Source organism: Salvelinus namaycush, chromosome 11 (assembly GCF_016432855.1).
Source record: "Salvelinus namaycush isolate Seneca chromosome 11, SaNama_1.0, whole genome shotgun sequence".
In the NCBI taxonomy this organism is placed as follows: Eukaryota; Metazoa; Chordata; class Actinopteri; order Salmoniformes; family Salmonidae; genus Salvelinus; species Salvelinus namaycush.
The window spans coordinates 22,207,276-22,232,671 of NC_052317.1; the positions used below are offsets into that span (position 1 = coordinate 22,207,276).

The 25,396-nt window shown below is 45.0% G+C and overlaps 1 protein-coding gene and 1 pseudogene across 1 annotated transcript; one reads left to right on the top strand and one right to left on the bottom strand.

The window, feature by feature from the left end:
- The first annotated feature begins 467 nt into the window (after positions 1-467).
- On the top strand, positions 468-18,839 carry LOC120055918 (centrosome and spindle pole-associated protein 1-like). Its single transcript, XM_039003964.1, has 24 exons — positions 468-567; positions 3,107-3,471; positions 3,645-3,803; positions 4,308-4,399; positions 4,497-4,593; positions 4,894-5,232; positions 5,419-5,537; positions 5,813-5,948; positions 6,575-6,689; positions 7,586-7,733; positions 7,900-8,034; positions 8,274-8,380; positions 8,600-8,749; positions 8,949-9,092; positions 9,262-9,378; positions 9,506-9,572; positions 9,664-9,790; positions 9,884-10,044; positions 10,343-10,483; positions 13,249-13,292; positions 13,406-13,466; positions 17,157-17,260; positions 17,565-17,715; positions 17,897-18,839. Exons 1-24 carry the CDS (start codon positions 559-561, stop codon positions 18,109-18,111), a joined length of 3,303 nt encoding a protein of 1,100 aa, XP_038859892.1. The 5' UTR covers positions 468-558; the 3' UTR covers positions 18,112-18,839.
- A 1,385-nt stretch (positions 18,840-20,224) lies between these two features.
- LOC120055296 overlaps positions 20,225-25,396 on the bottom strand; it is a 32,793-nt pseudogene continuing 27,621 nt past the window's right edge.

Consider the following 25,396-nt stretch of genomic DNA (forward strand, 5'->3'; position numbering starts at 1 on the left):
CCACAGTTGTGTCAAGTTGGCTGGATGTCCTTTGGGTAGTAGACCATTCTTGATAGACCCAGGAAACTGTTGAGCGTAAAAAACCCAGCAGGGTTGCAGTTATTGACACAAACCGGTGCACCTGGCCTGGCACCTACTACCATACCCCATTCAAAGCCACTTAAATATTTTTGTCTTGGCCATTCACCCTCTGAATGGCACACATACACAATCCATGTCTCAAATGTCTCAAGGCTTAAAAATCCTTCTTTGACCTGTCGTCTCACCTTCAGCCACACTGATTGAAGTGGATTTAACAAGTGACAATAAGGGATCATAGTTTTCACCTGGATTCACTCGGTCAGTCTCATGGAAAGAGCAGGTTTTCATAAAGTTATGAACCCAATTTGTAAGATACTTTGTAGTAGATCTAGATCCTGACCAATGGGAAGTCTTTTTTCATGTATACCATCCTGTTTTTCAGAGGAGAGTTGTTGTCTAAGTTTACCTTTAGGTAAAGACTATGAGAGGAAGAAACAGAAGTTACATCAAGAGCTCCGTCTGGACTACAGACACTTCATGGCTCAGGTAATAATATTACCAATGCCAAAAGTTATATAGTTGTTACTTACAAATGTGTAACCTGTCAGCATACATACATGGGCCACAATATTTACTTGTGTGCGATAAACAAGAGCACTGGAATGGTACGAGTGCAAGGAGTCAGTGCAGTCTTCTACCAAATATATATATTTTTAAACAATGATCTCTGCTTTGGGCTGATTTGGCCAATTTGGACCTTAATTATAGAAATAAAATGTAAATGCTGCTGAACCAGGCCCACCCCTTCCCCTTGGTGAGAGGAGAGCTGCTAAGGTAACCTAAGAAATGCTATGTGTAGCCTATTTTATATCAAGCTCTGTCAACTGAGGCCTCTTAGTTCATTCCAACTAGCCAAATCTATATATACACTGAGTATACAAAACAACAACCACTCTCTCAACGTGAGCAAGACAAAGGAGATGATCATGGACTACAGGAAAAGGAAGGCTGAACACGGCCCCATTCACATCGAGAGTTTCAAGTTCCTTGGTGTCCACATCATCAACAAACTATCACGGTACAAACACACCAAGACATTCGTAAAGAGGGCACGACAACAGCTTTTCCCCCTCAGGAGACTAAAAAGCTTTGGCATGGGTAAATAACAATAGCGGGGCCATATACAGGGGGTACCGGTTCAGAGTCAATGTGCGGGGGCACCGGTGTTGAAGTAATTGAGGTAATTATGTACATGCAGGTAGGGTTATTAAAGTGGCTATGCATAGATAATAACAGAGTAGCAGCAGCGTGGGGGGGGGGTTGCAAATAGTCTGGGTAGCCATTTGATTAGCTGTTCAGGAGTCTTATGGCTTGGGAGTAGAAGCTGTTTAGAAGCCTCTGGGACCTAGACTTGGCGCTCAGGTACCTCTTGCCATGCGGTAGCAGATAGAACAGTCACTAGGGTGGCTGGAGTCTTTGACAATTTTTAGGGCCTTCCTCTGACACCGCCTGGTATAGAGGTCCTGGATGGCAGGAAGCTTGGCCCCAGTGATGTACTGGGCCGTACTCACTACACTCTGTTGTGCCTTGCGGTCGGCGGCCGAGCAGTTGCCATACCAGGCAGTGATGCAACCCATCAGGATGCTCTCGATGGTGCAACTGTAAAACCTTTTGAGGATCTGAGGACCCATGCCAATCTTTTCAGTCTCCTGAGGGGGAATAGGTTTAATCGTGCCCTCTTCACAACTGTCTTGATGTGCTTGGACCATGTTAGTTGGTTGGTGATGTGGACACCAAAGAACTTCAAGCTCTCAACCTGCTCCACTACAGCCCCGTCGATGAGAATGGGGGCATACTCGGCCCTCCTTTTCCTGTAGTCCACAATCATCCCCTTTGTCGTGATCACGTTGAGGGAGAGGTTGTTGTCCTGGCACCACACTGCCAGGTCTCTGACCCCCTCCCTATAGGCTGTCTCATCGTTGTCGGTGAGACAGACACTGTTGTGTCATCAGTAAACTTAATGATGGTGTTGCGCTTGGCCGTGCAGTCGTGAGGGAGGGAGTTCATGAAGGGGTGAAGACAGGTTAAAGAAGGATTTATTTTATTTATTATTATTTATTTTTTGTTGTTGAATTTTACCCCCTTTTCTCCCCAATTTTGTGGTATCCAATTGTTAGTAGTTACTATCTTGTCTCATCGCTACAACTCCGGTACGGGCTCGGGAGAGACGAAGGTCGAAAGCCATTCGTCCTCTGAAACACAACCCAACCAAGCCGCACTGCTTCCTAAACACAGCGCGCATCCAACCCGGAAGCCAGCCGCACCAATGTGTCGGAGGAAACACCGTGCACCTGGCGACCTGGCGTGCACTGCGCCCGGCCCGCCACAGGAGTCGCTAGTGCGCGATGAGACAAGGATATCCCTACCGGCCAAACCCTCCCTAACCCGGATGACGCTAGACCAATTGTGCGTCGCCCCACGGACCTCCCGGTCGCGGCCGGCTGCGACAGAGCCTGGGCGCGAACCCAGAGTCTCTGGTGGCACAGCGATGCAGTGCCCTAGACCACTGCGCCACCCGGGAGGCCCTAAAGAAGGATTTTTAAGCCTTGAGACCATTGAGACATGGATTGTGTATGTGTGCCATTCAGAGGGTGAATGGGCAAGACAAAAAATTTAAGTGCCTTTGAACAGGGTATGGTAGTAGGTGCCAGGCCAGGTGCACCGTTTTGTGTCAAGAACTGCTGGGTTTTTCATGCTCAACAGTTACCCATGTGTTTCAAGAATGGTCCACTACCCAATGGACATCCAGCCAACTTGACACAACTCTGGGAAGCATTGGAGTCAACATGGACTAGCATCCCTGTAGAACGCTTTCAACACCTTGTAGAGTCCATGGGGAGAGGGGAGCTGTGCAACTCAATATAATGTTTGGTATACTGAGTGTATATTATTACAAAAGGGCTGGTAAAACAGGTCTCAGTAAAAGAAGAGAATTTGCTCAAATCTTCTTCTGTAAAAAATGTTAAAAGGGTGCTTGGAACCAAAAGTTGATCTTAAACTTGTCCTTTCCCCCTCATACATACAGGAGCAGATTGCCTTTCTCAGAGCTCCTCCAGATCTCCCTGATGTTCACTGCAGCCCCAGACCCCCGGTGCACCCTAAGAGGGTCCCCTCTAGGAGAGAGACAGCCACGCTGACCGAAGGCAAGAGGGGGCTGCACAGGGGAGGACACTTCCTGGTGGAGGGCAGTAGGATGGAGGGCCTGAGGCCTGAAGATGAACTGCTCCTTCCTAGAGAGAAGGCCAGGCTGGTGAGAGTGGACTATGACTCTGAGGAGGACCTCACAGAGGAAGATCTGGATCTTATGGAGAGGAGGAGGCTCAGACAGATGGGGTCTGAGAGAGGAAAAGAGAGGAGGCGGCTGAGAAGACACTACAAAACGGACTTCAGGTGTTTTTAAAACGCTCCCTTTGTGATACAAAGCATGATGTTGCACTTACCTGTAATGGATTCAGATGTTAGCTATGTAATGGGTTAATTGTTTCTGCTGACATGGTCTTCGCTATATGCTTGACTCTAGTTCTATGTTTGAAAAAGTATTGTTAACCTTCCTCTTTGCGCAGGGACATATCGAGGCTCAGGGACAGGAGAGTTGAGCTGCCTGACGACTACACAGAGACGAGTCATTATGCAGACAGGAAGGAGACTAACGGGTCTGTTGTTCCCGATGAGGATTACTTAGAGGCACGCTGGGGGACATCATCTCTAACCCCCAAAGCCAAGTACATCAAACTATTCGTATTGAATAATTATACCTATAATTTTGATAACATACATTTCTAATTGATTGTGGTAACATCAATTTGGTACAAGTGAACACGATTGTATTGTCATGGCTCTCTTTTTGTTGTGGATTTTTAACGCAGTGCATTTTCTGTACGTAATGTACATTTCTGTGAACAACTGCCGAAATATTTAATCTAATCTGGATTAAAGTTTTAATTTTCCATTGTCAGGGACATTGGATGGAAAAGTACAAATGAAATGAGGCTGACGTCATACTGTCATCTGTTGTGCCTAGATCATGGCTTGTTCAAGCTTCTTGTGCCAGCTATTTGTAGAGATTTAGAATCCTCTCGTACAATAAAATCATATGAAATCCCCAAACCAGCCTAAAATCAGACTAAAAAAACACACACTTTCACTAAAACATAGACACTTATTGCTCAGTATTTTTCTATCTGTCTAAGTGTACTGTGAGTGCTTATTGACATCCTATCTGCCAGGCTGCAGGTACAAGCAGGGATGAGACCCAATGGAAGATCCAGATCCTCTACCAAGAAGGACGAGCCCGAATTTGCTACCGGACTAATGATTGGTAAGACCAATTCTGTTAAGATTTTTCTTAACTACATGAGTTTATTTGTTGATATTTAAATAAATAAATAAAAGTGGTGATATGGCATGTCTGACAGGGGCTGCAGATGCAGATGCTGCCTTGCAGAGAAGGAAGGAGAGGTACAGGCAAGAGCTGCAGGAGCAGATAGCTGAACAGCAGAGGAATAAGAAAAGGTGGTTTTTCATGTTTGTCTGATCCTGCTGTATGTGAAGAAGAAAGCCTTACGTTATCCATCTTAGTGAGATGAGCTACAGGGTATACATAGACTTATTTTAGCAGCATTGTAGTCTGAGGTAGATTTGTTTATAAGGCTGTGTTTACACAGGCAGCCAAATTCTGATCTTTTGCCACTAATTGGTCTTTTGACCAATTTGATCAGATCTTTTGCCTAATAATTGGACAAAAGATCCGAATTACTGCTGCTTACTAGTGGGGAGAACCTCATGAACAGTCTATGTTCTTTGTCTTATTAGAGAGAAGGATTTGGAGCTCAGAGTTGCTGTGACAGGGTCGACTGACCCAGAGAAACAGGCAGATTGGATCAAACCGCTTGGAGCAGTGAATGGTGGCGACCATGCCAGAAAGAGAAAAGACAACTTTTACCCATCAGGCCAAGCTGTGGACGTACCAGGTGATGAGTTAAATGGGAGGGGTCGGAGACCCAGTGAGGCGAACCGAGAGAGGATTCCCCCTGAGCAGCCCCGCGTGGCCTTCCAGTCCCCCCTGCTGGAGTACAGCCACGACCTGGGCCTCAGCAGTAGAGGCATCTCCCCTTACAGCCAGGCCATTCACAGGAGCATGGACACCCTCAGGTAGCGAAGAAGCAGTAATCCTCATATGCGTCCTAAATGGCACCCAGGGCTCTGGTCAAAAGTGGTGCACTATATAGGAAATAGGGTGCCATTTGGGATACACCCCTGATCTATTCAATCTGATACATTCACTAGATTGTTTGACAAAATTAAACATTGCTGTATGATTTAGAATTTCTATTTCAGGATTCCAGGTTTCCTTCCTCATCCACCATCCACATTGGCAGATGCACATAGAAGTCCCTATGACAAGGTCTACCTCTACCATGGCGCAAGGAATCCACTGGACCCTAACCTGGCCAACTGTAAGCACTACCAGTCTCAGTTAAATATTCAAGCTACATCAGTAGATTCAAATGGTTAAATACTAGTAAAAAAATAGATTGATTGGAGTGAAAGCATATGTTCTATGATCTAGCCTAATTTGTGTTTTGTGGTATTATATAATATGTATTGGGTTACATATTTCATGTGTGTTAGCTAGGAAATGAGCCCATGTCATGTTGCTATACACTTAGATAGAGGTGTACATTGGTTTGACTGAAAGTATGTTTATTAGTGTTTGGTGGTTCTATGTTAGATGGTCAGAATCCGCTGACAGGAGGGGGGCAGCCTGTGTCCTACCTGAGCCTTCCTCCTGCAGGGCCTCACCCCAGCCAGACACAGCACAGCCCTCCCAGTCAGCACAGTGGGAGCAGCCATCCAGAGCCCCCACAGTAAGTACCCTACTAGTCATCTTATCCTGTCTCTTCCCTTCAAAATCCACTCTTCAGTAAGTAAGCCTTGTCCGAGCCAAAGTGGCCCATAGGGCAGGAGCCTATCTCCTGTTTCTGTAGCATGAGGCAGCTTGATGTACAATTTCCCCCTGGACAGGATGCTAGTCTCTTCAGGTGGTGAGTAGTATTCTCTATTCACCAGTAGGGGGCACCACCTCTAAAGCTACCCTATTTGTGCCCTGTGTTGGACTTCTGAGAAGGTCATGCTCACTGGCCGTCTGGACAGACAGGACTGTTGTTCCCTCCCTGCTGAGTGACGACTGCAGCCTGCACTGGTCTGCTCTGGACAGCTCTGAGCTCTCCCTCCTCCCTTACATCTGCCATCTTTCTTTCTCCCAATAACTGTCCTCTTTCTCACTCTCCCTTCTCCTCTGGCAATCTGAACATCTTTCTCAGTGATAGATTGAATTGCATCAATGCATGAAATGTGACAAACCACATCAATTGTGTACCTCCCATTTGCCATACCTTTTTGCATAGTATTGATAATTTCAAATTGTTACATGGACGTATTTCATAGTAGTGAACACAAAGGAAAACATTTGTACATTTTTTATCTCTTTCAGCAGAACTGCCAGTGACGCTGCTATCATGGGTTCAGGGATTGGAGGATTTCCCGCCGAGCAGATCAAGCCATCTAAACAGTGTGTGTTAAGTTACAAGGAGGCACTGAGACAACAGGTACATTTTGAATGTGATTGTGGAAGGCAGCCGTGTCTTTCTCAATGCTTGCATGCGTTTCGTCACAGTGTGTTATTTCGGCAGGGAGACACCAGGAAAGGGAGGAGTCAGCTTTTTTCCAGGTAACATATAAGTCCTGCCATAATAATTCATGCACATGAGTAAATGAGGGATACAAAGCATGTTTAAAGCAGGTGCTTCTACACAGGTGTGGTTCTGGGGTAATTAAGCAATTAACATTCCATCATGCTCAGGGTCATGAATAAAAATGCTGGTCAGGCCATTATTTTGACTACCATGGCTATGACCCCATAAGATGACAATGCCCCCATCCACAGGGCACTAGTGGTCACTGAATGGTTTGATGAGCATAAAAACGATATAAACCATATGCCATGGCCATCTGTCACCAGGTCTCAACCCAATTGAACACTTATAGGAGATTCTGGATCGGCGTCTGAACAGGGTTTTCCACCACCATCAACAAAACACCAACTTATGGAATTTCTCATGGAAGAATGGTGTCGCATCCCTCCAATAGAGTTCCAGAAACTAGTAGAATCTATGCCAAGGGGCATTGAAGCTGTTCTGGGTCGTGATGGCCCAACGCCCTATTAAGACATTTATGTTGGTGTGTTTATTTTGGCAGTTACATGTAGATGTGTTGTAGATTCAGATTTGTTTTTCTGAACCCATTCCCTCAGACATTCTCATAGCAGTATACCAATAGGTATGCCTATCAATATACCATTGCACTCTTTTCTATTGTCCTCACAGTGAAGACAAAGCACATCTGGGTTGTACAGAATTCAATAACTTTATTTGTCCTGTGAGGGAACGTCATTTTTGGATAATTGGTATTCTAATGAAAGTGTTCCATCCAAACCTGACTGCAGATCCAGGATAGACAGGAGCGGCGGAGGCTGGACAGGGAGGAGAGGGATCGCTACGAGGCCAAGCTGGAGGCAGACATGAAGAACCACGACCCCTGGGGGAGAGGGGGAGGAGGAGCACCCCTCAGAGACAGCAGGGGCAACCTCATCAGTATGTTCCCTCTGCGACTTCCCTCCCTCCACACTATGGTCCACATATTCTCTGTGTTTTTTCACCTTTCAGTAGACATACGTTTGGAGACTGAGCACAGAGGGAAGAATGTGTAATATTTAAAACCTTTGTAAAGATTATTACTAATCATGTGAATTGTCACCAGCTGATCTGCACCAGATGCACAAGCATAATGAGGAGGCCTACATCAACCCTGAGACATGGCAGAAGATGGCGACAGCCACCATGACAGTACTCCGAGAGGAGGACACCAGACCTCCCTCCACCCACAGAGTCTCAGGTAGATACAGGGGCTTTCACATTGATGTGATTCTCTATAAGGCATATGCAACAGGACAGAGAGGAAGGGTGCATCCCAAATGTCATCCTATTCCGTACATAGTTCACTACTTCCGACCAGAGCCCTATTGGCCATTTAGGACCCAACCCAAAGTGGTAGTGGCACCCTGCCAACCTGTCCAGCTCACTGTGTCAGGCTTAGCTAACATGTTATTTTGTCTGGTGGGTTTCTGTCAACAGGTTTTGTTCAGGCTCCTTTGTTTGCCAGAGGCAGTGTTTTTGGTAACCGGCCCACACCACAGCAAGTCCACGAACAGGACAAGCACAAGGCTTACCTCAAACAACAGGTACTGGATGTCCCGCCTCGGCACTGTGTGGCTAAAATAGTCTTTTCACATCATCAGCTGAAATTCACTAAGTCACGTAAAAAAGCTTATTGCAGCGCTTAAATAACAATGTTGTACTGATGCGCATTGATGGTTTGGTTTACCTTAGTCAGCTAAGATATGTGATTGGATACACGTACACACTCAGTGATTACCCTGGTTGTCTGTCCTGCTGCCTAGATTGAAGAGAAGCAGAAGAAGGAAGCGAAGGAGCGAGAGAGCCAGAGGCTGGAGGAGGAGAAGGAGGAGAAGAGGCTGGCTGAGCAGAGGGAACGCATCCAGAGAGAGTATGAAGAAGAACAGGACAGGAAGAAACGCAAGGAGATGGAGGTCAGTATTAACTGGACCAGGGCTTGGATTCACTAAGGGAGCTTTAGCGTTAGGTTACACTGCAATACTCTAGCTACTAGTATGAGTAACATGTCAATCAGCTGAATGCTATCATATGACATGAGTCATTCGGTTCAGGAAATCTTTATTGTAACACACACATATTTCAGAGGACTGAACAAGGTTTTTCTCCCTCTAGCAAAAAGCCAAGAATGAGCAGCTGGTCCGTCTGGCTGAGGAGCGAAAGAAAGAGGCGGAGAGGAAGAAGAAAGAGGCAGAGGAGAAGGAGAACTCTGCCCTGAAGAAGCAGTATGAGAAGGAGAGACAAGCACGTCTAGAGGAGGTGAGCTGACTGGAAAACGCTGTTTGACTCTCTGAACATCGAATACACATTAAGCCTATTCCTCGACTAGAAATCATGCTCAATGGAGAATCTCCATTTAAAGTACTCCACTTAATCTGTGTCTGGGAAACTGAGTTGAGTGATGACATTGTGGTTGTTTGTCTAAAAGGTACCAAGGGAGCCGTCACCCCCCATCCCCACCCTCCAGAAGAGGTATCAGGCTCCCCAGTACACCCCCAGACCTCCGTCCATGGACAGCCGTCGCTCTACTGCCGTCTCCCTGTCTGTGAGTGACTTCCAGAGCCCACAGCATGTCCTCTTCCACACTACCATTGAGGGAAATAGTTTGACTGTGAGGAGAGATTAGTGGAGAATGACTGGGCCTGGTCTTCCTTCCTCTCTTCTCCCTGTAGGAGCGTTCTCTATCAGGGCTCCAGTCCCCTCCAGTCCCAGCCCGCTGGAACCAGCTGAGAGCTGCCGGTAACACTGACTCCCACAATAATACAATACATAGTAGTTAAACTGTTTTCTCTCAATTTCTGAGATACTGATGTCTGTCTGTGCATGCCAGAAGACCAGCGGGGTGTGATCAGTGAACTGTCGGTGCTGCGCAGACAGCTGCGTAGCGAGCAGAAACGTCTGGAGGTCCAGCTTCTGCAGTCAGAGTGGGAGGAGCTGGACTCACCTATGAGTGACAGGTAAGGCTGAGGTGATGCCCTCCACTGTTGTTCTCATGGCTTCAGCAAGCCAAGGGTCCAGGCTGTGTGTTAGTTGTAGTGTCCTATCTATAGGCTGACCGATACTGTGTCCAGGCTCAGGGACAGGCCCCAGGTGGATGTATTTGACATGGCCAGACTGCGGCTGCAGGCCCCTGTCATGAGACCCTCCTCCAGGAACACAGAGCCCAACTACCTGCATAGGATCCATGACTCGCTACAGCTCCGATACAGAGGTGAAGGAATACAGCGATTGTTTGATGAATACTGGGCCGATCCCAAATGGCACCCTATTCCCTATGTAGGGTATCGTCAGAAGTGCACTATATAGGGAATAGGGTGCCATTGGCACATAACTCAGGGCACTGATTGTTATACATGAAATCTAACAGCACAGTGTTCATGAAACAAATGCAGCAACTGGGGTTGTGTAGATCCCCTGTCACACTTTCCTTTTTTAGTGCACTACTCTTTACCAGGGTGATCAGTGATGTTATTCAGTATTGAATGGAGAAGTCATTGTTTGTGCTGCAGATGTTGATTCCAGAGAGGAGGAAGGTCATGGTTACTGTGAGCCCCCTAGGGACAGAGCTGGACAGAGGGTGGACATCCAGAGACGGGCTGATTACAGGGTGCAGCAGCGCAGGATCAACAGCCTGAGAGAACCTGTTGACGGTCAGCAGCATTATCACCAAACACACACACTGTCTAGACTCAATATCAATCTCTACTCACTGTCTAGACTCAATATCAACCTCTACTCACTGTCCACAGACTCAATATCAACCTCTACTCACTGTCCACAGACACATTATCAACCTCTACTCACTGTCCACAGACACATTATCAACCTCTACTCACGGTCTAGACTCAATATCAACCTCTACTCACTGTCTAGACTCAATATCAACCTCTACTCACTGTCTAGACTCAATATCAATCTCTACTCACTGTCTAGACTCAATATCAACCTCTACTCACTGTCCTCAGACTCAATATCAACCTCTACTCACTGTCCTCAGACTCAATATCAACCTCTACTCACTGTCCTCAGACTCAATATCAACCTCTACTCACTGTCTAGACTCAATATCAACCTCTACTCACTGTCCACAGACACAATATCAACCTCTACTCACTGTCCACAGACACAATATCAACCTCTACTCACTGTCCTCAGACACAATATCAACCTCTACTCACTGTCTAGACTCAATATCAACCTCTACTCACTGTCCACAGACACAATATCAACCTCTACTCACTGTCCACAGACACAATATCAACCTCTACTCACTGTCCTCAGACTCAATATCAACCTCTACTCACTGTCCTCAGACTCAATATCAACCTCTACTCACTGTCCACAGACTCAATATCAACCTCTACTCACTGTCCTCAGACTCAATATCAACCTCTACTCACTGTCCACAGACTCAATATCAACCTCTACTCACTGTCCACAGACTCAATATCAACCTCTACTCACTGTCCACAGACTCAATATCAACCTCTACTCACTGTCCACAGACTCAATATCAACCTCTACTCACTGTCCACAGACTCAATATCAACCTCTACTCATATCAACCTCTAATCACTGTCCACAGACTCTATATCAACCTCTACTCATATCAACCTCTACTCACTGTCCACAGACTCAATATCAACCTCTACTCACTGTCCACAGACTCAATATCAACCTCTACTCACTGTCCACAGACTCAATATCAACCTCTACTCACTGTCCACAGACTCAATATCAACCTCTACTCACTGTCCACAGACTCAATATCAACCTCTACTCACTGTCCACAGACTCAATATCAACCTCTACTCACTGTCCACAGACTCAATATCAACCTCTACTCACTGTCCACAGACTCAATATCAACCTCTACTCACTGTCCACAGACTCAATATCAACCTCTACTCACTGTCCACAGACTCAATATCAACCTCTACTCACTGTCCACAGACTCAATATCAACCTCTACTCACTGTCCACAGACTCAATATCAACCTCTACTCACTGTCCACAGACACATTATCAACCTCTACTCACGGTCTAGACTCAATATCAACCTCTACTCACGGTCTAGACTCAATATCAACCTCTACTCACGGTCTAGACTCAATATCAACCTCTACTCACGGTCCACAGACTCAATATCAACCTCTACTCACTGTCCACAGACACAATATCAACCTCTACTCACTGTCCACAGACACAATATCAACCTCTACTCACTGTCCTCAGACTCAATATCAACCTCTACTCACTGTCCACAGACTCAATATCAACCTCTACTCACTGTCCACAGACTCAATATCAACCTCTACTCACTGTCCACAGACTCAATATCAACCTCTACTCACTGTCCACAGACTCAATATCAACCTCTACTCACTGTCCACAGACTCAATATCAACCTCTACTCACTGTCCACAGACTCAATATCAACCTCTACTCACTGTCCACAGACTCAATATCAACCTCTACTCACTGTCCACAGACACATTATCAACCTCTACTCACTGTCCACAGACACATTATCAACCTCTACTCACGGTCTAGACTCAATATCAACCTCTACTCACGGTCTAGACTCAATATCAACCTCTACTCACGGTCTAGACTCAATATCAACCTCTACTCACGGTCTAGACTCAATATCAACCTCTACTCACGGTCCACAGACTCAATATCAACCTCTACTCACTGTCCACAGACACAATATCAACCTCTACTCACTGTCCACAGACACAATATCAACCTCTACTCACTGTCCACAGACTCAATATCAACCTCTACTCACTGTCCACAGACTCAATATCAACCTCTACTCACTGTCCACAGACTCAATATCAACCTCTACTCACTGTCCACAGACTCAATATCAACCTCTACTCACTGTCCACAGACTCAATATCAACCTCTACTCACTGTCCACAGACTCAATATCAACCTCTACTCACTGTCCACAGACTCAATATCAACCTCTACTCACTGTCCACAGACTCAATATCAACCTCTACTCACTGTCCACAGACTCAATATCAACCTCTACTCACTGTCCACAGACTCAATATCAACCTCTACTCACTGTCTAGACTCAATATCAACCTCTACTCACTGTCTAGACTCAATATCAAACTCTACTCACTGTCTAGACTCAATATCAACCTCTACTCACTGTCCTCAGACTCAATATCAACCTCTACTCACTGTCCTCAGACTCAATATCAACCTCTACTCACTGTCCACAGACACAATATCAACCTCTACTCACTGCCCACAGACACAATATCAACCTCACTGCTCAGTGCCTAAACACTCACTATTAAATCATTGATCACCGACCCGTTGACTGCTCTATCAATAACTAACTTATCAGGCCTTGTAAGGGGCTTAAATCATTTGTCTTTGCATTTTACAGATTGTTTTGACCTGTCACCACCCCAGCAACAAAACCATTATTTGGTGAGTTTATACTGACCAGTTCATTTAGCTAGTGCACTGAACCACGTACAGTGTTTTATTTGCTGTACAGCTTGTGTGTGTGTGTCACTAAGCCTGTACACTGTTCTCCCCAGAGGAATGCAGTGGGGGATCCTATGAGAGGTTCCCTGTTGGAGTCTGACAGTGCCTTCATTGGTAGGCCCCTTGTGGTTCACTACTATCCCTGTGTAGTAAGGGAAGGTGTGCGTTGGGAATAACACATGGGGTGCATCCCAAATGGCACTCTATTTCCCAAATAGTGCACTACTTTTGACCGGTGGCCTATGGGCTCTGAGCGCCCTATAGGCGGCCTATGGGCTCTGGTCAAAAGTAGTGCACTATATAGGGAATACGGTGCCATTTGGGACACACCCCAGTTTTTGTAAGGGAAAGAGTGTCTTGAGAATCACACCACTAACTAGAGTACCAGTCAAAAGTTGGGACACCTGCTCATTCAAGGGTTTTACTATTCTCTACATTGTAGAATAATGGCGAAGACATCAAAACTATGAAATAGCACATGGAATCAAAAAAATAACCAAAAAAATCTAAATATATTTTAGGTTCTTCTGAGTAGCCACCCTTTGCCTTGATGACAGCTTTGCATACTCTTGGCATTCTCTAAACCAGCTTCATGAGGAATGTCTTGAAGGAGTTCCCACAGATGCTGAGCACTTGGTGGCTGCTTTTCCTTCACTCTGTGGTCCAACTCATCCCAAACCCTCTCAATTGGGTTGAGGTCGGGTCATCTGATACAGCACTCCATCACTCTCCTTGGTTAAATAGCGCTTGCACAGCCTGGAGGTGTGTTTTGGGTCATTGTCCTGTTGAAGAAAAACAAATGATAGTCCCACTAAGCGCAAACCATATGGGATGGTGTATCGCTACAGAATGCTGTGGTAGCCATGCTGGTTAAGTGTGCCTTGAATTCTAAATAAATCAGTGTCACCACCTCCTCCATGCTTCACGGTGGGAACCACACATGCGGAGATCTGTTCACCTACTCTGCGTCTCACAAAGACATGGTAGTTGGAACCAAAATTCTCCAATTTGGACTCATCAGAACAATGGAAAGATTTCCACCGGTCTAATGTCCATTGCTCGTGTTTCTTGGCCCAAGCAAGTCTCTTCTTCTTTTTGGTGTCCTTTAGTGGTGGTTTCTTTGCAGCAATTCGACCATGAAGGCCTGATACACGCAGTCTCCTCTGAACAGTTGATATGTGTCTGTTACTTGAACTCTGAAGCATTTATTCGGCCTGCAATTTCTGAGGGTGGTAACTCTAATGAACTTATCCTCTGCAGCAGAGGTAACTCTGGGTCTTCCTTTCCTGTGGCGGTCCTCATGAGAGCCAGTTTCATCCTAGCACTTGATGGTTTTTGTGACTGCACATTTTTCCGAATTGACTGACCTTCATGTCTTAAAGTAATGATGGACTGTCGTTTCTCTTTGCTTATTTGAGCTGTTGTTGCCATAACACAACTGATTTTAGAAGGAAAGAAATTCCACAAGTTAACTTTGAACAAGACATACCTGTTAATTGAAATGCATTCCAGGTGACTACCTCATGAAGCTGGTTTAGAGAATGCCAGAGTGTGCAAAGCTGTCATTTTTATTTTTATTTAACCAGGCAAGTTAGTTAAGAACAAATTCTTATTTACAATGACGGCCTACCAAAAGGCAAAAGGCCTCCTGCGGGGACGGGGGCCTGGGATTTAAAAAAAAATATATATATAAATACAATATAAATATAGGACAAAACACACAACACTACATAGTTGGTGACAGGCAGTGGCTGAGACAGAAGATTTCTGACTTTATACACTGCACACTTTGCGAGAGGTAGTTAGCAAACCAGGCCAAAGACCCCTCAGACACCAATACTCCTTAGCCGGCCCACAAGAATGGTCTACTGTATCAAAAGCTTTGGCCAAGTCAATAAAAATAGCAGCACAATATTGCTTAGAATCAAGGGCAATGGTGACATCATTGAGGACCTTTAAGGTTGCAGTGACACATCCATAACCTGAGCGGAAACCAGATTGCATACCAGAGAGAATACTATAGACATCAAGAAAGCCAGTCAGATGATTATTGACAAGCTTCCCAACACTTTTGATAAACAGAGCAAAATAGAAATAGGCCTATAACAGTTAGGATCAGCTTGAGCTCCCCCTTTAAATAAAGGACGAACTGTGGCTGCCTTCCAAGCAATGGGAACCTCCCCAGAAAGGAGAGACAGGTTAAAAAGGTTGGAGATAGGCTTGGCGATTATAGGGGCAGCAACCTTAAAGAAGGAAGGGTCTAACCAGATGGAGATTTTTTGGGGTCAAGTTTAAGGAGCTCCTTTAGCACCTCGGACTCAGTGACTGCCTGCATGGAGAAACTTTGTAGCGGGGCAGGGGAAAAAGAGGGAGAAGCATCGGGGATAGTCACATTAGAAGGGGTGGGAGATGTTGGACGGGCAATTAAGTCAAATAGGAATCCTGACTTAATGAGTGATTTTAAAGAGCTCAGCCATGTGCTTCTTGTCAGTAACAACCACATCAACAACATTAAGGGACATGGGCAGCTGTGAGGAGGAAGGTTTATTCTCCAGATCTTTAACCGTTTTCCAGAACTTCTTGGGGTTAGACCCACAGAGAGAGAACTGCTCCTTAAAGTAACTAACTTTTGCCTTCCGGATAGCCTGAGTACACTTATTTCTTTGCCTGAACGATAGCCAGTCAGCTTGAGTCTGCCGAGCCTTTCACTAAATGCAATTTTTGAGGTGGAGTAACTCTGCAAGATCACGATCGAACCAGGGGCTGAACCTGTTTTTAATTCTCATTTTCTTTATGGGCGTGTGTTTGTTAACAATACCACTGAACATATCAAAAAAGAAGGTCCAAGCGTCTTCGACAGAGGGGATCAAGCTGATTCTATACCATTTTAGAGGCCAGTTCATGAAGGAAGGCTTGCTCATTAAAGTTTTTTAGCAAGTGTCTATGACAAATCAGGACAGGTCGTTTCACCGAGCAGCCATTACGAACACAGGCTTTAAACAGTGATCACCAAGGTCATTACAGAAAACACCAGACTGATACCTATCAGGATTATATGTGAGGATAACATCGAGGAGAGTAGCCTTTTCTCAGTGTTTGGAGTCTTACTTTGTGGGATTGGTGATAATCTGAGGAAGATTTAGGGAGTCCCATTGCTTTAGGACTTGGTCAGGTGGTTTAAGCATGTCCCAGTTTAGGTCACCTAGCAGGACAAATTCAGACTTAGTATAAGGGGCCAGGAGAGAGATTAGGGCAGGTAGGGTACAGGCCGGTGCTGATGGAGAACGATAGCACCCAGCAACAATCAACAAAGAGCTATAAAACCAGCAAATCAAATCAATCAAATTGTTTGCGGACAGACTTGGTGGAGACAACTGAGCACTGAAGGTGATCCTTGGTAAAGATTGTCACTCCCCCACCTTTGGAAGATCTGTCTTACCGAAAAAGGTTATAACAAGAAAAGTTAACATCAGTATTCAAAACACTCTTTCTTAATCACGTCTCATTAGTGACCAACACATTTCCAGATATCATCAACAGTAATACAATCAAGGCACGGCATAGTACAGGGAGAGCTCTGCAGGGCAGATTTGACATCTGAATGTGCAAAGGGTAGTTACTTTAAAGAATCTGAAATAAACAAATACAAATATATTTTATAACACTTTTTGGGTTACTACATGATCCCATGTGTGTTATTTCATAGTTTTGATGTCTTCAATATTATTCTACAATGTAGAAAATAGTAAAAATGTAAGAAACTTTTGACTGGTACTGTATATTTAATCAGTGATTTGTCTCCAGATCCCATGGGTGAAACCTTTCCAGTGCCCCCCACACCTGAGCAGAAGCCCCAGCTCTCAGCCAGGGAGAGGAGGAGGCTGGCCAAGAGGGCAGACCTGCACAATGTAAGTCCTCTAACAGTCTCAAATAGTTCCGTTCAGACTCTATCTGGGACCATATTCTCCTAGTGTCTCAGTGGGGGGTGCGGCTGATCTCGGATCACGCCCCTCCCCCGTCCATGCAAACTTATCATGATCTAAAAGGAAAAACTGATCCTAATTCAGCACTGAGACGCTTGACACAAACAGCCCCTGATCCCTACATTGTGAATATGGCCTCACTTCTTAAATGAAGAGGCCAGTGGCAGCTCTCCATTGAAAATGCTATATTCCTCTACCGTCATCATATCTTGTGCTCTGGCTTGTTTAGGAGCGGGTGTGCTCCAGAGAGCCTGTGGACCAGCCAGAGAACTACTCCCACCAGTCAGAGGCCAGTCTCAACACTGAGCAGCATGGCAGAGGGCATAACCACCATAGAACCAAGAGACTGCCGTCTATGAGCCACTACGGCCTCGGAACAGGTGGGTGAAGACCTTGGCCCTGGAAGATGGCAATGATTACATAGAGATAAAACCATAGAGGCTGTCATAGTGTGCCAGAATAGAACAATCTATATCTACCTGGAAGATCTCTCTATGAATGAGTATTAAGAAGATGATGGATGGGTTGTAGGTATCTCTTCACGGTTGCTTTCTTGTCCAGCAGACCTGTCTAGCGATGAAGATGCGTCTCCGCAGGTTTCCCCTCGTGCCCCAGAACCCCGGGGCTCAGTGGATATGGTTGCCATGGAGCCTTGGATCAGACCAGGCACCTCAGAGACTCTGAAGCGCTTAATGACCGGTCAGACCCCACAAGGGGAGAGGCTGACCAGCAGAGTCTGCCGTCCAGGACTGGGAAAGCCCCTCTACCCTTCATAGCTAACCTTACACCCCCCCTCGGGTTGTACTATTGATATTACAGCTTTGTTAGACCTGACAGTTTTTCTGCGCAAAAATAATAACACAAGCATTGTGCAGACAAACTCAGTTGTATCACAAAATTAGTATTGCAACTGTTGTCAAACGCTTTGTACATCAGCTGTACAACCGAGTGTTTAGGGGGCCTACATTTGTACACTGCCATCACTTGGCTTGATGCATCTACGTCAGTGGTCATGAAGACACAGTATCTCAACACAGAAGGATCATCTGCTTTAGCTTCTAGATTGATTTTGACTAACTTAGCCCTTTGCTTTTGTATCATGGTCTACCTCTGAAAATGCCTCTTGTTAATTTGCAATGCAGAATTAAGCTTCTTGTGAAAAACGCATAGATTGTACTTTCATGAAAAATATGCATATTGTCTTGAGAATGGTAGGCAACTCCATTCCTATAAGGACAGTGTGTGCAGGCATTTGCTCCAGTCAAGCACTATTGAAGTTGATTAGTTAAATCAGTTAAGCCTGGCCGTTGCCATCCTCTGAAAGGCGTATTAGAAAGTGATCTAGGGTTGCCTTAGCCTGATGTTCTGAACTGTTCCAAAGACTAATATTTATTCATGTTTTAAATTCATTGTATAATAATGGCACTACCTTTAATGTAAATTGTGTTAATGGCATGTTTTAAAATATTTGTGAAAATGTGACCTCATTTTCAACCTAATTAAATTATTTTAGATAAAGTGTTGTTCATTCTGTTCACCTGATAGCTGTTTAATTTGCATTCTAGAGCATGCGCCCAAGTCATAACAAGTAACTTAAATATTCAGTGAAAAAAGCCAAATAATCCTACAGGAAAATAGGGTCTCTTACAACAGCATAGTGATGTACCTGAAAATAGGGTCTCTTACAACAGCATAGTGATGTACCTGAAAATCGTCTGTCAACAAAGTTACTTCTATTGCATATCAATGCAGAATTAAATCTTTGTACACTTGATTACCACCTGGAACATTCTCATTAGTCAGAGTTGATCTAACAAACATGGATGTATAGCTCATTCCCCAATGTAACTGACACTCAAGACACTTTAACCCAAACATTATCCTCAAAAATGTGCATCTTGATTTCACAGGTGGCTGAGTGGAGAACATCTCATAAAATTCGCCGGAACGGAGCAAATGGAATTTCAAACACCTGTAAACCATGTGTTTGATACTATTCTGCTCCAGTCATTACCACGAGCCTGTTCTCCTTAAAGGTGCTTGATTCTCATAACCCAAGCTTTTTGAAAATGACCATACGTGTAGTGACAGTGCAGGTGAAATTATTTTGCAAATTCAAATTGTTTTAATTTAAATGTTACAGTATATACATAAAATTGAATAATGTTTACTCATTTTCATACATTAGTGTCATATTCCAAAAGACAAAACTAGAGCCATGGTAAGGATACATTTAAGTGAGAAAATGCCAAGAGTGCTGTTAGAATTCAAAAGAAAACGACAGGTTTTAGTATCTAACAATACTAAAAAGCTGCTTTTGACACCTAGTGGCTGCACAAAAGAAAATCATTAACGTTACTCATCCTTTTCACTAGCCATTTTATACCTCCTCAGTTTCATGAGAGATAGAAAAAAGCACACATCACACCCTCCATAATGTTGGTCAGACGGGGAGAAATGAGTAAAATAATTGTATTGTTATTCTAATCATTAGTATGATATTTCTATGCTGTACTGTACCAGGAAGCCATATTGCAGCCATTCATTCAGTGCTTTTGTGGGCCCCACTCACTACACTATTGTCAATAGTATATCTCTGGCCGGCACATCACTGTGTGCAGCATGGAGGAGCTTCCAGTACCTTTCTGCGGGCCCTGTCACTTTCAGCTAACCAGTCCGCTTTAAGAATCCCTTGCGGCCCTCAGAGGGGCAGAGTTCAGAGGGTTAAACATCATCTCTGTTCCAAATTGCACCATATCCCCTGTATAGTGCACTACATAGGAAATAGGGTGCCATTCGGGATGCAGACTTTCCCTCTCCCACCCCAGAGAGGGACTGTCTTTGGAGCCTGTGTCCTGTGCTGGTCCTGGTCCACTAGTGATGATGTCACTAGCTTCCAGCAAGCCCTAGCTCCTCTCTGGGACTGGGCAGCAGTGAGATGTCGAAGGCATTGCCGATGCGGAGAAAGAACTTACACAGCACGGCCCGGAGTTCTGGGATCAGGTCAAACTGCATGATCTCACAGAGGAGTGGGTATATCTGGATGCATGGGCCTTGAACTGGATAATAGAGGGGATCCGATTAGTTCATTCTCCACAGACGTGAAGGGAAAATTGCGACTAAGCCTCCGTCTCAATTAATCTTTCCATGTTTCCTTGCATCCTATCTCCAACTTCTCAACCGTATTGGAGGAGAAAGTCCAAGCTCTCTCCCCTTGGACTTTCTTCCCCAATGCAATTTGAGAACGAGGCGAGGAAAGATTAATTGAGAACTCTACTTTGTGATCGACTCACCCTGTCATTGCTGATCTTCACCACCTTGGTGAGGAAGAGGAGGAGGAGATTGGTCCAGGCTTCCCGGTGGCTCTCTGATGTCAGTGTGAGGAAGTAGGCCAGGGCCTCACTACACCCACTGCAATAAGCAGAGAGACATTACAGAAGAGTGTGGCACTTATTCCCAGACCCCGACCAGCAGAATATTAGTCTGGTGGAACCCAGCTTGATCTCAGTGTAACTCACATTCTGTTTCACTTTAAATTAAATGTGAGCGCAGCAGTCTGATTGACCAGGCAAGCAAAACGCAGGTTCTTGCCTCAGTCTGTACTACCGGTAATCACTCCTGTCCACAATGATGGACTAAAGGTTGCTGAACAGGATGCATTTTACTGTTTTAACACAAGTCAATAGCACAATTTCCTCTAGCTAAGTTCTTACTTGAGCAGTCATCTCTGCACCTCTTCCCAGGCTGCCTTGCGGCTGTCGTCTGTGTACATGCGGAACTGGATGCGGAGACCACAGGCCAGACTGTTAGTCTCCTGCTTCAACAGGTTTGGTTTGGACTTCCCCTTGAAACCTGAGTAACACACATGCTGTGAGACAGCTGTTTGTCATTAAGCCATTCAAATGTCACTGTTTACTAATTCCACAACATCAGACAAGAATTCCGTGTAGAATCCCATATAGAGTTGTAATTTATAGGATCTCTGTGTCATAAGAGGTCATGATTATAGCTTGGGACGGCAGGTAGCCTTGCGGTTAAGTGCGTTGGAAGTGAAAAATCTGTCGATGTGCCCTTGAGCAAGGCACTTAAACCTACACTGCTCCTGTAAGTCGCTCTGGATAAGAGAGCTGCTAAATGACAAATGAAATGGGATGATCATTTGAAGGTATAGGGGGTTCTTAGTCATCCAGTCACCCACCTGCCTTCCACAGGACAGTACTCTGCTCGTTGTTGGAGTTGAAGGCCTTGGCGAAGCGGTGGGACTCTAGCAGACATTCCAGCAGTTTGAAGAGCTGATCTGAGGTCAGATAGCGGTACATTCCCTGGTCCTGGGCCTCCAACAAGACGTCTGCATCTACTGGGTCTCTCTGGAGAGGTTGACAACACCACAATGCTCAGTTATAACCAAATGTTAGTCAGCCATCCTGATTGTTTTATTAATTAATTAATTAATTTTACTCTTATTTTATTAGGTAAGTTGACTGAGAACACATTCTCATTTACAGCAACAACCCAGGGAATAGTTACAGGGGAGAGGAGGGTAGGAGGATGAATGAGCCAATTGTAAACTGGGGATGATTAGGTGATGGTATGTGGGACAGATTGGGAATTTAGCCAGGACACCGGGGTTAACACCCCAACTCTTACGATAAGTGCCATGGGATCTTTAGTGACCAGAGAGTCAGGACACCCGTTTAACGTCCCATCCGAAAGACGGCACCCTATACAGGGTAATGTCCCCAATCACTACCCTGGGGCATTGGGATATTTAATTATTTTAGACCAGAGGAAAGAGTGTCTCCTACTGGCCCTCCAACACCACTTCCAGCAGCATCTGGTCTCCCATCCAGGGACCAAGGATTCATAACTTGTTTTGTCATTGTTTGTAATAACATTGACAGCCCATCTCAAAATATGATTTGTCATAAGATACATTTTGCCCTTACTGTCTTTCCCTTCAGTTATTGAAACTGTGTGACTTGAGTACAAACTCCATGGTTACCTGTGCAGCAGCCAGGTTCTCTGCATCCTCCTTCCTGCTGCTGGCGGGGTAGAAGACCATGTTGTCTATGGTCTGGATCAGCTCCAGCTGCACCACACACTTAATGAGCAAGCCTGAGAATAACCTCTGCTCCTGCATCTCTGCAAAAACATTGAGAGACACAGGACAGGCAGCGTGAGGGACGGGGAGAAACAGAGGGAAAGAGGAATAGCAGGTGGGAGAAGAGGCAGTTGCTGTCCCCACTTGCTTCAAGATGTCCACCATTGTTCCTGTACCCAAGAACGCATAAGGTAACTGAACCAAATGACCCCGTAGCACTCACTTCTGTCATCATGAAGTGCTTTGAGAGGCTAGTTAAGGATCATATCACCTCTACTTTAGCTGACACCCTAGACCCACTTCAGTTTGCTTATCGCCCCAATAGATCCACAGACGATAGAATCGCCATTGCACTGCACACTGCCCTATCCCATCTGGACAAGAGGAATGCCATGTAAGAATGCTGTTCATTGACTATAGCTCAGCCTTCAACACCATAGTACCCACCAATCTTATCATTAAGCTTGAGGCCCTGGGTCTCAACCCCGCCCTGTGCAATTGCGTCCTGGACTTCCTGACGGGCTAGCCCCCAGGTGGTGAATGGAGGAAACAACACCTCCACTACACTGCTCCTCAACACAGGGGACCCACAAGGATGCGTGCTCAGCCCCCTCCTGTACTCCCTGTTCACCCATGACTGTGTGGCCACACACGCCTCCCTTAATCATCAAGTTTGCAGACGACACAACCATAGTAGGCCTGATTACCAACAATGCTGAGACAGTCTACAGGGAGGAGGTGAGGGCCCTGTGGTGCCAGGAAAATAACGTCACCCTCATCGTCAACAAAATGAAGGAGCTGATCGTGGACTTCAGGAAACAGCAGAGGGAGCACGCCACTCTCCACATCGATGGGACAGCAGTGGAGAAGGTAGAAAACTTCAAGTTCCTCGGCGTACACATCACTGACGATCTGAAATGGTCCACCCACACAGACAGTGTGGAGAAGAAGGCGTAACAAACCCTCACAAACATTTACAGATGCACAATTGAGAGCATCCTGTCGGGCTGTATCACCGCCTGGTACGGCAACTGCAGGGCTCTCCAGAGGCTGGTGCGGTCTGCCCAACGCATTACCGGCGGCACACTGCCTGCCCTCCGGGACACCTACAGCACCCGATGTCACAGGAAGGCCAAAAAGATCATCAAGGACATCAACCACTCGAGCCACAGCCTGTCCACCCTCTTATCATCCAGAAGGCGAGGTCAGTACAGGTGCATCAAAGCTGGGACGAGACACTGAAAAACAGCTTCTATCTCAAGGCCATCAGACTGTTAAATAGCCATCACTAGCCAAGCACCACCCGGTTACTAAACCCTGCACCTTAGAGGCTGCTGCCCTATATACATAGAATCACTGGTCACTTTATCAATGGAACACTAGTCACTTTAATAATGTTTACATACTGCTTTACTAATTTCATATGTATATACTGTAATCTATACTACTGTATTTTAGTCAATGCCACTCCGACATGTCGCCCTAATATTTATATATTTCTTAATTCCATTATTTTACTTTTAGATTTGTTTGTATTGTTGTGAATTGTTAGATATTACTGCACTATTGGAGCTAGAAACACAAGCATTTCGCTACACCCACAATAACATCTGAAAAATATATGTGTATGTGACCAATAAAATGTTATTTGAGAGACAAAGGCATTGGCAAGGGTGAGAGAAAATCTAGGGAGGGCTGTCTAGGAGCCAGGGAGTAGGGACTTGCCCAGTAAACCGTCAAACAAACTCACTGGCTGGGGTCCTAGCTTTGGGGCCGTCCTCATATGTGCCTGAGGAGCCACTGTACGTTCTCTGCCTCTGGTTCTCCAGGGAGATCCTGTCCACACTGCACAGTGACTGCTGGTCCTCTGTACGAGTCTGAATGTCCACTGACTTCTGGGATATGGAGTCCTGAATACACCAGAGAAGGACTTGTATGTAGCTTAGATTCAACACAGCATGCTTATCGCAAAAACCATTCCACTACCACTGCATTGGTTGACATGACTGACCAGTGGCTCAATGCTATGGATAATGGCAAGTTTGTGGGTGTACTATTTTTACATTTCAGTGCAGCATTTGATTTAGTGGATCATGAAAGAATTTTGACAAAATGAATGCATTATGGTTTTAAGGAGGTAGCATTGAATTGGGTACAGTCATATCTAACTGACAGGAAACAGTACACCTATATCAATGGTTAATTTTCTTGGGCAGCTGCCTTGGGCCACTTCTTTATTTAATATATACCAACGACCTTCTCTATGCCTTAGTTGAAACTCAAGCGACTATATTTGCAGATGATACTACAATTTATACAGCAAGACAATCGGTTCAACGGGTACAGCAGGCTTTACAAGGAGATTTGGAGAATATCAGGGAGTGGGTTTGCCAAAACAAATTTGTTTTAAACACCAAGAAACCCAAAGTTATGTTGGTCTGTTCAACTAGGAAAAGGCCAAAACAGCATGGGATACAATTAAGTATGGGAGGAGTACAAATTGAAGAAGTGGCAGAAACCAAACTATTGGGAGTGCAGCTAGACAACTGCTTATCATGGTCGTCTCAAATAACTAATCTATGTAAAAAAAAAAATTATTAAAACAGCATGCATAATCAGAAGGATGGCTAAATATTTACCAGGAAAAATTATTCAGCAAATAACACAAGCATTAATTGAGAGTCAGGTGAACTACTGTTCTGTGGTCTGGGGAAATGCATCATCAAGTGAAGTTAGGAGGCTGCAGAATGCACAGAACAAAGCAGCAAGGATTGTTTTAAGGTGGAGATATGGTTCTTCTGTTGCAGTCATGCGCAATGTTCTTGGTTGGTCATCAATCGACAAGATAATTGAAAAAAACATGCTTATTTTATTTCATAATATACATCATTTAAAACGGCCAAGTTCTATTCACAACGGTATTCAGTTGGTAAGAGACAGACATTCCGTAAATACTAGGA

Coding starts and splice junctions, on each gene's coding strand:
- LOC120055918 (XM_039003964.1), top strand. Junction 5,949..6,574: donor AGCCATCCAGAGCCCCCACA/GTAAGTACCCTA, acceptor TATCTCTTTCAG/CAGAACTGCCAGTGACGCTG. Junction 8,035..8,273: donor CTCCACCCACAGAGTCTCAG/GTAGATACAGGG, acceptor TTCTGTCAACAG/GTTTTGTTCAGGCTCCTTTG.